This window comes from Hemicordylus capensis, chromosome 8 (assembly GCF_027244095.1).
Source record: "Hemicordylus capensis ecotype Gifberg chromosome 8, rHemCap1.1.pri, whole genome shotgun sequence".
In the NCBI taxonomy this organism is placed as follows: Eukaryota; Metazoa; Chordata; class Lepidosauria; order Squamata; family Cordylidae; genus Hemicordylus; species Hemicordylus capensis.
In genome coordinates, this window is record NC_069664.1 from 10,992,828 (window position 1) to 11,005,523 (window position 12,696).

The 12,696-nt window shown below is 44.8% G+C and overlaps 1 protein-coding gene across 1 annotated transcript in view; it reads left to right on the forward strand.

Annotated features, from left to right (window-relative positions):
- The first annotated feature begins 309 nt into the window (after positions 1 to 309).
- Positions 310 to 12,696, forward strand: part of KAT6A (lysine acetyltransferase 6A) — an 82,382-nt gene continuing 69,995 nt past the window's right edge. Inside the window, exons 1-2 of the mRNA XM_053269582.1 lie at positions 310 to 464; positions 2,054 to 2,949. Of these exons, the coding sequence (XP_053125557.1) occupies positions 2,347 to 2,949 (603 nt within the window). The 5' untranslated portion in view covers positions 310 to 464; positions 2,054 to 2,346. The remainder of the gene's footprint in view (positions 465 to 2,053; positions 2,950 to 12,696) is intronic.

Genomic DNA, 12,696 nt, shown 5'->3' on the forward strand with positions numbered 1-12,696 from the left:
AGTGGGCACCGCGCAGGCGCCAGGGCGGATCAGGCCCCAGCGGGGATTGGGCCCCTCCCAGATGTTCCCCTCCCCGCTTCCTCCAGCGGTAGCCCAGCGCTCGCGCGGCCCCGCGTAGCAGCTCGCAGGCTCGCTCGCCTCCGCCAGGGAACGCGCCGCGCGTTTCCTCCCCCCCACCCTACACGCAGCACGCACGCACTGACGGGGGCTGTTCCCTCCCGTTGCCTCTCCCCCCTCCGCCGCAGCCTGCGCGGCGTCCCTCCCCTCTCGGAGGCAGCTGTTTCCCCTCCCTCCTCCTCCTCCTCCCCCCCGGCGGTGCGCGCGCGCGCGCGGAGGCGCTGTTCCGCTGCCAGGCGCCTCTCCGCCCTCCGCAGCGCTCCGGACCCAAGATGGCCGCCGTGTCAGTTTGGGTCTTCGCCGCCGTCCGGCCTCAGGCGCCTGGGCTCCGCCTCCCGTAGGCCCCGGTAAGCGCCTCCCATGGCCGCGACGCCTCTCCCGGCTCCGGCGGCGGCGGCGCAAGGGCAGGGGTGGGGGGCGAGGGGGCGCTCCGAGCCGGGGGACAGGGCCGGGGAGGGCCTCGGCTGCGCGGGCTGCTCGCGTCAGGCCCCGCGGCCTGCTTTGGCCCGGCCGACCCAGCGGCGCCCGCCCCGTCGCTAGGCCGCGCCGGCCCAGCGCCTTCGGGCCGGCGGCAGGTGCCGCGGACGGGCCTGGCCCTGAGGCCGCGTCCGGCCTGCAGCCCTCTCGGGGTCGTCCCCCCACAGGCGGAAGCGCCGCCGCCACCGTCGCTCCTCTTGCAACCAGGGCGGTGCGGGCGAGCCTGGAGCCAGGCCTCGCTCGCTCGCTACCTACCGACCTCTCTCTCTCTCTCACGCGCGCTCTCTCTCCGCTCCCCACCCCGGGCAAGCTGGCTGGAGAGGCGCCCTCCTTCCTCGGCCTGGCAAGGCGGCGGGAGAGAGGCGGCGGCGGCGGCAGGGAGGGAAGGAAGCAGCCAGCCAGCCTGCCAGCCCAGCCGCGGCCCGCTTGCGGACCCAAGTTGACTCGCCGCCGCCGCTCTTCGTTACAGAACTCTTCTCTTTCTGTCTTTCTCTCTGGTGGGATCCCTGGCCGGTTGATCTTTATTTTTATTTTTTTTTAAGGGTCTTTTTCTGGAGTAAAAATATACAGCGCTTACTCGGGAGACAGGCCCTTCCCAGCATGGTGTTCAGACTGGAGAGAAGCCCCTTGTCAACTTAGAACAAACAAACAAACAACTGGGGTGGGTTCAAAGTGGGGGTGAAAAAGTTTCTCTATAGTGCAGAATCACTATTAAGACTCCTAATTCTTATTTTTATTTTAAAGAGGAGCTTGATTCAGATTAGAGATGTGTAGCACTGATTTGGGCAACAGGCCCATCCTGATTGTGTTTAGATGTGTTGCGTTCCCTTGTCAGTGTAAAAAAAATGGGATTCTAAGCTGGGTGTGTGTGAGAAAGAGAAAAACTTTCTCAGGGGAAGTTGCCAAAGATTTTTGTCCTGTTTTTCCTCGTATCGGGCATCCAGTGCTTTTATTCAGGAGTCAAGGCCATCTGAGCATCCCTTGTTTTTTAAAGAAAGATTTTAAACAAGGTGTTTGTGTTTGATCCTTCCAGCACATTTGCTTAATCAAACAAACAAACTTGATGATGTCATGTCTGTTCAGAAGGTTTTCTTATAGTTACTCTTAAATCAGATGGGATGAAGGGAGCTGGCTTGCTTTTCTCCTTAGAGGAGTCTGTCCCAGTTTTACAGGTGACTAGTTCTCTTGGCCAGTGGCATCTGGCTGCCACAAGTTCAGAGTTGTTGAAAACTGGGCATCATATGCTGCCATTTGAACGCCAATTCTGTAATTGCTTTCAGTTTCGTTTGTAAGCCAGATGTCACTGTATACACGCTTTTGAAAAAAATAAACAAAAAATAGCTGTCCTGTCAGTTTTGCTGTCGGGGGTGGTGGTAGCAAAACGTTACAGAATTCTTGTCAGTTCTGGGGGGTTGTCACTAAAAAGTTATAAACCTGTTCTCTCTCTCTCTTTTTGCAGGCGGAAAGTTCTGCGTACTTGTGTATTGAGCTTTTCTCATCTGCATGATATAAGTATTTGCCAGCTGTGCGGGGTTTATTGGAAAACATGAACCAGTCCCTATCAGGATATGAGTCTTTTTTAAAACAAGGAAATGCTCATGTTTGAAAAACGGAGAGCAATCTTGGGCAAAAAATGTGTATGCTGTGGTTAGCTGGTCCCCATCCTCGGATCATCTGTTTTCCCATTTTGTGAAACTCCTTCAGCATAGGGGTAAGGGATAACGACTCTATGGATATACAGAATTCTTCACCATGGTAAAACTCGCTAACCCGTTGTACACTGAGTGGATTTTGGAGGCAATTAAAAAGGTTAAGAAGCAAAAACAACGTCCTTCGGAAGAGAGGATATGCAATGCTGTGTCTTCTTCCCATGGTTTGGACCGCAAAACTGTTCTGGAGCAATTGGAACTGAGTGTCAAAGATGGAACCATCTTAAAAGTTTCCAACAAGGGACTTAATTCCTATAAGGATCCCGATAACCCTGGGCGAATAGCACTTCCTAAACCACGAAACCATGGAAAGTTGGATGGCAAACCAAATGTGGACTGGAATAAACTGATTAAACGGGCAATTGAGGGCTTAGCAGAGTCCAGTGGCTCATCCTTGAAGAACATTGAGCGCTTCTTGAAAGGGCAGAAGGATGTGTCAGCTTTGTTTGCAAGCAGTGCCCCTTCTACCTTTCACCAGCAACTGCGATTGGCTGTCAAGCGGGCCGTTGGCCATGGCAGACTCCTTAAAGATGGACCTCTGTACCAGCTCAATACTAAAGCAGCCACGAATGCAGATGGGAAAGAGAGCTGTGAGTCTCTTTCTTGTCTTCCTCCAGTTTCGCTGCTTCCACATGAAAAGGATAAGGTAAGAACCACATGCTCATTGGAACTCTTTAATGGTGGTGAAAGATGGATTCGTTGCTCAAAGTTAACTTTTTAAAGTTGTCAGTTGTAAAAGGGCTGTTGTGGTGTGAAAGCTAAGAGTATGAGTTATGCACTGGAAAGTTCAAATCTTAGTTTGTCCATAAACTCTCTACGTGGCTTTGAGTAAGTCACCGACTTTCAGCTTCCCATTTGCAACATGGGGGTAATAATACTGAACTATCTTTCAGTGTTGTTGCCAGTATTATTTGGATAATGTATATAAAGCTCTTTTGAGAGTTCAATGTGCTATATAAAGCATTATTGTGAAAAGTGCTATGGACATGCCTTGATCACTTTTCAAGGTGTATTGATCGTTCTCTCTGAGTACTGGTTGTTTGTGTCCTGTTGCTTGGAGAGCAGCCCTTGTAACTGGAAGACACTTTCTGTCATAAGGACAGCTCTGCTGGACCAGCCCCAAGGCCTCCAGTCCAGCATCCTTTCCCATAGTGGCCTACCAGATGACTCTGGGAAGCCCTCAGGCAAGAGGTGAGGGCATGCCCTCTCGCTCCCTTGCAACTGGTATTTAGAGGCATATTGCCCCTGAGACTGGAGGTGGCTTGTAGCCCCCAGACTAGTAGCCATTGATAGACTTGTCCTCCATGAATTTATCTAAGCCCTTCTTAAAGCCATCCAGACTGGTGGCTGTCACCACATCTTGTGGCGGAGATTAGGTTAATTATACATTGTATGGAAAAAAATATTTCCTTTTATTAGTCCTACATTTCTTGGTAATCAGTTTCATGAGATGACCCCGGTTCTAGTGTTTCTCTCTCCACACCATGCATAATTTTATAGACCTCTATCATGTCACCCCTCAGTCATCTTTTTTCTAAACTAAAAAGCCCCAGGTGTTGTAGTCTTAGCTCATAAGGAAGGTGCTCTAGGCACCTGGTCATCTTGGTTGCCCTCTTCTGCACCTTCTCCAGTTCTATAATGTTCTTTTTGAGGTATGGTGACCAGAACTGTATATAGTACTCCACATGTTGCCACACCATAGATTTGTATAAGGACATTATGATATTAGCTGTTCTGTTTTCAATCCCCTTCCTAGTGATTCCAAGCATGGAATTGGCCCTTTTCACAGCTGGCATACACTGTGTCAACACTTTCAAGGAGCTGTCCACCACGACCCCAAGATCCCTCTCCTGGTGAAGTCACTGACAGCTCAGACCCCATCAGCATATGTGTGAAGTTGAGGTTTTCTGTTCCAATATGCATCACTTTACATTTGATGACATTAAACTGTGTTTGCCATTTAGTTGCCCACTGCCCCATTTTGGAGATATCCTCTTGGAGCTCCTCGCAATCTGTTTTGGATTTTACTACCCTATATAGTTTGGTGTCATTTGCAGCTTTGGCTACCTTGCTGCTTACCCCAACTTCTAGATCATTTATGAACAAGTTAAAGGGCACTGGTCCCAGTACAGATCCCTGGGGGACCCTACTTCTTACTTCTCTCCATTGTGAAAATTCTCCATTTATTCCTATCCTCTGTTTCCTGTCCTTAAACCAGTTGCTAGGGATGTGCATGAACCTGTTCAGCATTCTGTTCCTAGAACGCCGAACAGGTTCGGAATCCCACGTTCAAATGCAGGGGAGGGGACACCTTTTAAAGATGGGGGAGGGTACACACACACACACACACACACACACACACACACACCGTGTTTCCCCTGCTGGCACTCTCTTGAAAACCGTACTGGCGAAGTGGCAGAATACCTCCCTGCCACCCCATCCCTTCTTTGGTCCAGAAGTAGTGTGCGTGTCAGTGAGCATGATGTGTGCGCGCATGTACCTGGTGTGCACACATGTGCACTCTACTTCTGGTCACTTCCAGACCAAGAGAGGACTGGGTGTCAGGGAGGTACTCTGCCACCCCGCCAGTCAAGGGAGAGGTGTGGAGGAGGGGTAAGTGCACCCTCCCTCATTCTTAAAGATGCCCCCCCTTCAAAAGATGCCCCCCCACCGGCCTTCAAACCGGTGCCTGACAGTTCCATGCACATCCCTACCAGTTAGCAATCCACACATGAACCTTATCCCATGACTGCTAAGTTTTCTCAACAGTCTTTGATGAGGAACTTTGTTGAAAGCTTTTTGGAAGTCCAGGTATACAATGTCAACTGGATCACCTTTATCCCTACACCTGTTGACACTGTTGTTACTCTCAAAGAACTCCAAAAGGTTGGTAAGGCAAGATTTACCTTTGCAGAAGCAATGCTGGTTCTCCCTCAGCAGGGCCTGTTCTTCTATATTAACAATTTTATTTCTGAGAATGCTTTCCATCAATTTGCCCAGCACAGATGTTAAGCTAACCAGTGTGTAATTTCCCAGATCCCCCCTGGATCCCTTTTTCAAAATCTCTTCTTTCTCTGAGCAGACTTCTTTCTCTGGGCACACACCGACAACTTCTGCCCATCGAGCCAATAGTCATACATGCAACACTCTCTGCAATACACTGGGAAGCACCCCCCGCCCTTCTGACTTTCTATCTTCATGCCTGGTTTTGTTGAAGGTTTAGAGTATTTGGAGATTGTTGGTTTGAAAGTTAGGTTCCCAGCTATTTTTTTGGCTTTCCCTGAAGTGAATTGCCTGATTTGTTTGTAGGGATTTTGGCATTTTGTAGGGGTGGGTTAATATTTCTGCAAGGAGGTTGACAATTTCACATTTGAGTTCTTTAAGGACTCTTGAGTGGATGCCATCTGGCCCTAGAGAATTGTTAATTTTAAATTTTCCAGACGGTTTAGATCATTGTCTCTCATCACCTCTATCTGACTCAATTCTATGGCCACTGTCCCTTAGAAGCTCAGTTCAGGCACAGGTATATGCTTAGTATCCACTGCTTTGAAATCAGAGGCAAATAACTTGTTTAGCTTCTCTGAAATATTTAGGGGAAGCCAAATTCCCCTGTTCTTTTCTTTTCTCTGCTTTGGGGTAGGCTTTTCTGTGTCCCTGTCTCTTCATCTGTCTCTTCATCATATGATACTGTAGGTGCCATTAAGACCTTCCCTGCCCTCTGATATTTTGTCCTTGGCATAAAATTATGACTGTTGTTTCTGTTGACAGTAGGAACTGGGAAGGAGTGAAAATTTCCCTTCATGCACTATTGGGAATGTCATGGGAGTGAACTTAAAATAGTAAGAAGGATGTTGCATTTTAAAGTATTGGTGGGTGTTAGCTTAGTGAATTGCCCACTGTAGTAATCCTAGATTTGGAGCCCCTCTTGTATTGTACATGTTAAAAAAATGTTTGGCACATGTGAAGTAAAAATGTGGAGCCAATTAGTGTCAAATTGGAAATACCAATTTGCAATCAAATTGCAAAGACCACTATAAAATTAGCAAATCTGATTATACCTTTTGCCTTTTATCTTTTGGCTTTTTAGTCATTCACCCTGCTCTCTACTTTGGAGTGGTCTTTGCTGCATTCCAGTCTCTTCACAGGTTTAGCAAAGTAAAATATATTCCAGTGTACTTCTCAGTTTCACTTGTGATACTACTAACTTGTCTCATATGAGAACAGTTCAGTTCTGACTATTGCTAGAAATCTTTTGCAGCAGTGTTGAAAAATTACTGGGGGAAACTGCACTTGTTATCTGTGAAGGAGGAGAGATTCTTTCCTTTTACCCTCAGTACTGGATCATTTGCCTGCACAGAACACCTTTAGAGCTGTAGTTTTTGCTTCTGAATAGGACACTTTCCAGTGGTGTATACAGAGCTCTTATGTCACACAAACCTTTTCCTCCTTAAAACCATGTATATTGCTAAAGAAACGTAATGGCTACAGTGGTGGAAATAAAGACAAGCACAAACACAAAATAAAAGTAAAGTGTGCCGTCAAGTCGATTTTGACTCCTGATGCCCACAGAGCCCTGTGGTTTTCTTTTGGTAGAATGCAGGAGGGGTTTACCATTGCCTCCTCCCACGCAGTATGAGATGATGCCTTTCAGCATCTTCCTATGTCACTGCTGCCCGATATAGTACCAGCGAGGATTCGAACCAGCAACCTTCTGCTTGTTAGTCAAGCATTTCCCCACTGCGCCACTTAAGGTGACAAAATAGGTGCTTCTATTTCATTGGACTAGTCTTAAAATACCATTGCTGCTGGGGAAGAGGAAAGGGAGAATATTGAGAGTGTGGTATTGTCGTCACAGTAGGAAGTTTAAGTGTTGGCATTTGCTGGAGTCTTGAGATAGTTAAAACCATGCATGTAATTCCAGTAGATCTTGTATAACAGTGTGTTAGAGACCAGGCAGATAGTGAAAGTGTCCAGTGGTGAGAACTGGAAGACAAGAGTCAAGTTCTTGCTGAGCTATAGACTAGGTGGATGAGTAGTTGGCTCTTGGCCTCAGCATACCTTCTGCAGAGTAAGAATATTGTTGGACCACCTTTTGGGCAGTGATGTGCAATTTAAGAGCTTTGTTTATAATTAACTATGAACATAGTAAACTGGGGGCTTTGTGAATCCAAGTGTTAAATATTTATTTGTTTGTTTGTTGTTAAATTTGTATACCACCTTTCATTAAAACAATCCCAAGGCGGTAAACATGGAAACTGTCATTCTGCTAAGACATCTTGAAAGCTTATTCCATTATGTAAAGGAGCTCCTGTCCTAGCCTTTCAGAGTTCCTTCATTTTGCTCTTGAAAATCACTATTGAAAGTACAGTTAGAAGGGCTTCAGGAAGTTGCACTGTATATCTTATCTGATTAACATGGCACTGCTTGTACTAGTTTTAATATTTCATATGGCTACTTACAAAGGACAAGCTAATGCCTGCTTAACTTGTGTAACACTACTAACTTCTTTGTAGTCTCTGCTGTAAATATCAATTGTTGACAGTCGCATACTCCTGTTCTTGTTTGATTCTAGTATATAACATGGTTGAAATCTAAGGGTGTCTGTCCATTATCAAGGTGATGGGGGGTGACCATCTTTTTTTAAAAAAAAAGTTATATCCCGCTCTTCCTCCATGGACCCCAGACAGTGCACATGGTTATGTATATCTTTACAACAACCCTGTGAGGTAGGTTAGGCTGAGAGAGAAGTGGCAGGCCCAGAATCATCCAGTGAGTTTTATGGCTGAATGGGGATTTGAACTTGGGTCTCCCCAGTCTTAGTCCAATACTCTAACCAATTGAACAAATGCTGTCATGCAACTGTTTGCTTTCAACTTGCTTAGATTTTGGGACACAGGAAAAGCATTACTTGGTCTGCCTAGTTCTAACATCTTCCTGTAACAGGCAGCACTGGTGAATGTCAGAGCAAGTATATGGGATGGGATACTAGCTGTGGCCTTTGTTGATCATGTGCAGCAGGTTTGGTTTTCTTTGAGTGTATTTGTCCTGGTCTTTCCCTTACCTGAAATATTAGTCAGTTTGGAATCCTAAATCTTATTCTGCCATTCTGCTGTCGGCGTAGTTATGACTATCCTTTCCTTTCCCTTCAGTTCTCAGGTTTTTGTCTTCCCCCTTCCAGACGGTGCAAAGCTCTTATAGCCTAGTACCAAATTAGTGCTATGAAAGGCTAGGATTGCTAGCCCTAGAAGAGCCTGACTTTCTTATCTGTAGATGTTAAAATCTCCCTCAGGTTTGCTGACAACTCCTAGAAGTAAATGGTATGTGTCGCTACTTAAAGCTTTATTTCGCCTAGACATACAGAATGGTTGTGTCAGTATATTAAAGTACTGCCACAGATAGTTTCAATCTGTACAGCAGGAATAAAACAGTATTTCTTGTGCAACTTGCTACTTCATGATCTCAGTTTCAACAATAAAACTGTAAGCATTGGATAGCACTTCCTTATAGATCACTTCCAGCTTTTACTTTAAACTCACGTGACTTAGCATCTCTATTGGTGTTTCTGTTGTAGATGCAGCAGGATAGTGCTTAAAAGCACTGCCTGATGGAGGGGCAAAGGAAACACCTGGAATCTGAGCATATGGTTTGTGAAAGTGTGTGGCATTTGGGAGGACAAACAATAGGCTTGAGGAATTTCTCGATTTCTAGCTGTCAGGAACTGCTGCGGTAAATAGTTAAATAAGGACCAGTGAGGTTGAACTCCCTTGGCAGCCTCCAGGCTTTAGTCTTGACTAAGTACTATTGAAATCAGTGAGACAAATTAGTCATGACTAACTTGACCTCATTAATATCAGTGGGACTTAGTTTAGATGCTAAATGTTAGATGTTCTTAGCTGTGAATTTCACTAGAAGACCTTAAGCAAATCTCATCTTTTCAGCTAACCTGCCTCACAGAATGGTTGTGCTAATAAATTGCAGAACACTGACATTACTATATAAATGCGTATTTTCCTAGCCTTTTCAAGGTCAAGAGCCAAACTGTTAAAGTTGGTTTCACCGATGCGATAGGCACGGACTCCCATGATTCCATCATTGTATGCTTATCACTAAAATAATGATGTTAGTATTTCAAGTGGCACATGTAATTTTAGAGGGTTTTGTTTGAGCAACAATTAGTTAATTAGCATGATGTCTAGCTTTTTCGGACATTGCACTTATGGTCTTGAAGGCTGAAATCATTGTTAATCTGGTCAACTGATCAAAATGTTTTGTTGAAGGAAATTATGTTTTTGAAAACTCATGCTCTTAAGCATAATTTGAGTTATGATCAGTTTTGTATAATTGCAAGCAGACCTCTGTTTATTGTGTTCAATGAGAACTTACTGTCAGTTTTCAGAACACTAAGTTACAAGGTGTGGCTGAATGAGGGTGTGGCTTGTGCAGAGAAGTGTACTGTGTTGTAAACTTGGAGACAGTATGAAACAGACTGGAATTTGTGTTAGCTGATGTAATTAATGGCTCACTGTTATTCTGTGCAAGAACCCACAAAATCCTATCTGACATTCCTTTAAAGATGCTCAGAATCGAATATACGCAGCAGTTGAATTATTTTAGGTATGCCAGACCTTTTTGTTAGCTGTTGTGTACAGTATCTTTGATATAGTGACGTTAGAAGTTCCAGTACTTTGAGACTTGACTTTAAAGGATGAACAGCATACTTGATCGGGAAAGCTTGCTTGTTTAAAACTGTGGTTTGTGATTTCCAGATTCTTTGGAGGACCTCTAACTGTTTGGAGAGAGTCTGTCTGATTCTTCTAGTAAAGGATTTCCTTGGCACTCACAACTTTAAAACAAGCAACATATAGGCAAACTGCAGAGAATTCACGTTATTCCTGGCTAGAAATTCTATTGAGAGTATGAGACCTAAAGTTGCTCTTATCATCTTATGTATTGTGCCAAAACTTAGATTCCTGCATCCTGGTGCCAGATGCTAAGTTCAGCTCTTGACTCATGCTCCAAACAACTTACTGACCTGAGGCAAAGGTAGATATGAGATATTTAGGCAGACATAAGGATTATTTAGGCTGTCAGACTATACCAAGATTCCATTTGTACAGCTTGGTGTGCCTCCACAGGAAGAATTAGTTTCAAACATGGAAGTAGACAGAGATATCGGTCCTTTGTTCAACAGGCTGAACCAATCTAAAACTACTATCAAGGAGACATTTTTTTTAAAAAATAGGAAAGTAGTTTTCCTGGGTTTCTCCACTGTGGTGTCTGTTGTGCTTTCTTTTTTTTCTTGAGTGATACTGTTGGTTTGCCTTTTCTTTGCCTACCTAGATCTAAAATCTGGCCTATAGTGGCAAGTCCTCCTAACTTTGGTCAAGGCAGTTATCAGTTTTGGCAAGCAGGGTTTGTGTTTACTTCCTTATTAAATGATTTTATTAAATGTACTTAACTTCTAGCAGAGCTGCTTATATGTTAGGTTTAGGATATTACCAGTACTGGCTTTGCTCTTTAGCGTACAGGAGGATCTTGATATCTGCGGATTTGTGTATCCGTGGTCGGGTAAAAGACACTTGACCTTGGCATACGTGGAAAAGGGGGGGGGGCACATGTCAGCCTCGCATATCCGTGGGTTGGGGGTGGACAGAAATGACAGTGGAGGTCATTTCAAGCAGCCATTTTGTGTTTCGGAGCCTCAAAATGGCTCCATTTTTAAAAAAGAAAAGAAGAAAACAGCGATTTTTGGCCAATTTGGGGGCATTTGGGCACAGCGCGACTCAGGGGGAGCAGCAAAGTGTGGTAGGTAGCTTCCTCCCACCCCCAGATTTGGCTCATTTTCGGTAATTTTCAATGATTTTCTTGATGACTGGGAACCTAACCCTCGCGACCCCATAACCCCCAATGACGCAATAATTGTGGTTTCTGTATCCATGGATACAGCTGGGAATGGAACCCCCGCGAATATCGAGGTCCTCCTGTACTTATTACTCTTTTGAAAAAGCAAGGGTTGGTATATTATGCCATATTTTATGGTGTGAGTAGAGTGATGGTGGTAGTTAATCAGTTTGGCTCACCTAAGTAAATGCATGTTGAACAGTTATTCTGTTTTAGGGTGGTGGTAATATTACTGGCTTAGAATCTAGGGTGCATTTTTAGATACGTGGCATTGTGGAGTAGGATGGTGGCTGAAAAGGTAATTAGTTTGGGCAGTCAGTGTCCTTAAATGATGGAGAAAGTTCTGAATGTGTGGCTGTCCATTGTGGAACCATTGCATGGTGTGCAGAGGAATTTGGCTTAGTGTGTTCTATTTTCTGTAGTGCAACCATTCCAGCAGTTTGCGTTTTTTGCAGGCTCTGAGGTTCTGAGTGGTCAGGTGTGCATTCTGCCTTTTCTGATTCATTCTTTGGCCAGCAGCCAAGCAGTACTCAAATAGAATTTAAAAGGGCAGGTGATGTGTCAAGCCTGTTGTATGTCTAATTGTCCCATCATAGAGCGGGTTGACTTACTGAATCCTGCAGTGCTGCAAATGCGCTTCCTTCAGGTTTTACTTTTGGTCTTGAAGGGACCTGCTGGATTTTGATTTGGTGTAGTCCTAACTGTGTCATAGAGAGGAGCTATCCAGAGCCTGAAGTTGCGCTACCCATAAAGGCCATCCTGTGAGGTGTTTGCTTTGACCACTCCAGGCTGTTAAGGCATGGCTCTCTTCTTTCTAGTATTTGTATATAGTGTTTTGCTTGTCAGAACTGTAGCTTTGCAATACCCTTTAAAATGTTTCAAACACTTTCATCAGCAATTCTGTGAATTTAGACATGCTGCTCTCAGGCCTCCAGCATGCCCCTGGACAATTGCAGATCAGAAGTCCAAGGATTCACAATATCTAGTTATGTCATATCAGATTTTGGTTTATCAGGAGCTGCTCATCTTGTTTCATATCCTGTTTCTCTCCTCCTCTGGACAAATCTCTGCTCTTGTTTGTATGGTAAAGGAACTAGTAATTTGTAAGCTATGCATTTGGAGTGTTTTTGTCTACTCCAACCCATTTATTCCCTTTCTTTCAGTGGACAGCATAGCAACCTCTCACTCCTAGGAAGCAGAAGCTGCAGGGAAGAAGAAAAAGGCATACAAAGGGATTTTTAAAACGTGTTTTTCTGCTTGCCTCTTGCATAATGTGCTCATCTTGATGGTCTTTCTTTGCAGTGTCTGAATGAGGATAAAATTGTAGAACCACTATCTTGGACTGTGCATGCACCTAGTGGCTTCTTTGCTGGGAGTTGGATGAGATTCTGAAAGCAAAGAGTGAAACCATTTGGCACCACTTTATGATAGAAGTAGACATGCCGTTCAGCAATGTTTTTACACTTGATACCTGACAAAACAATACATTTAT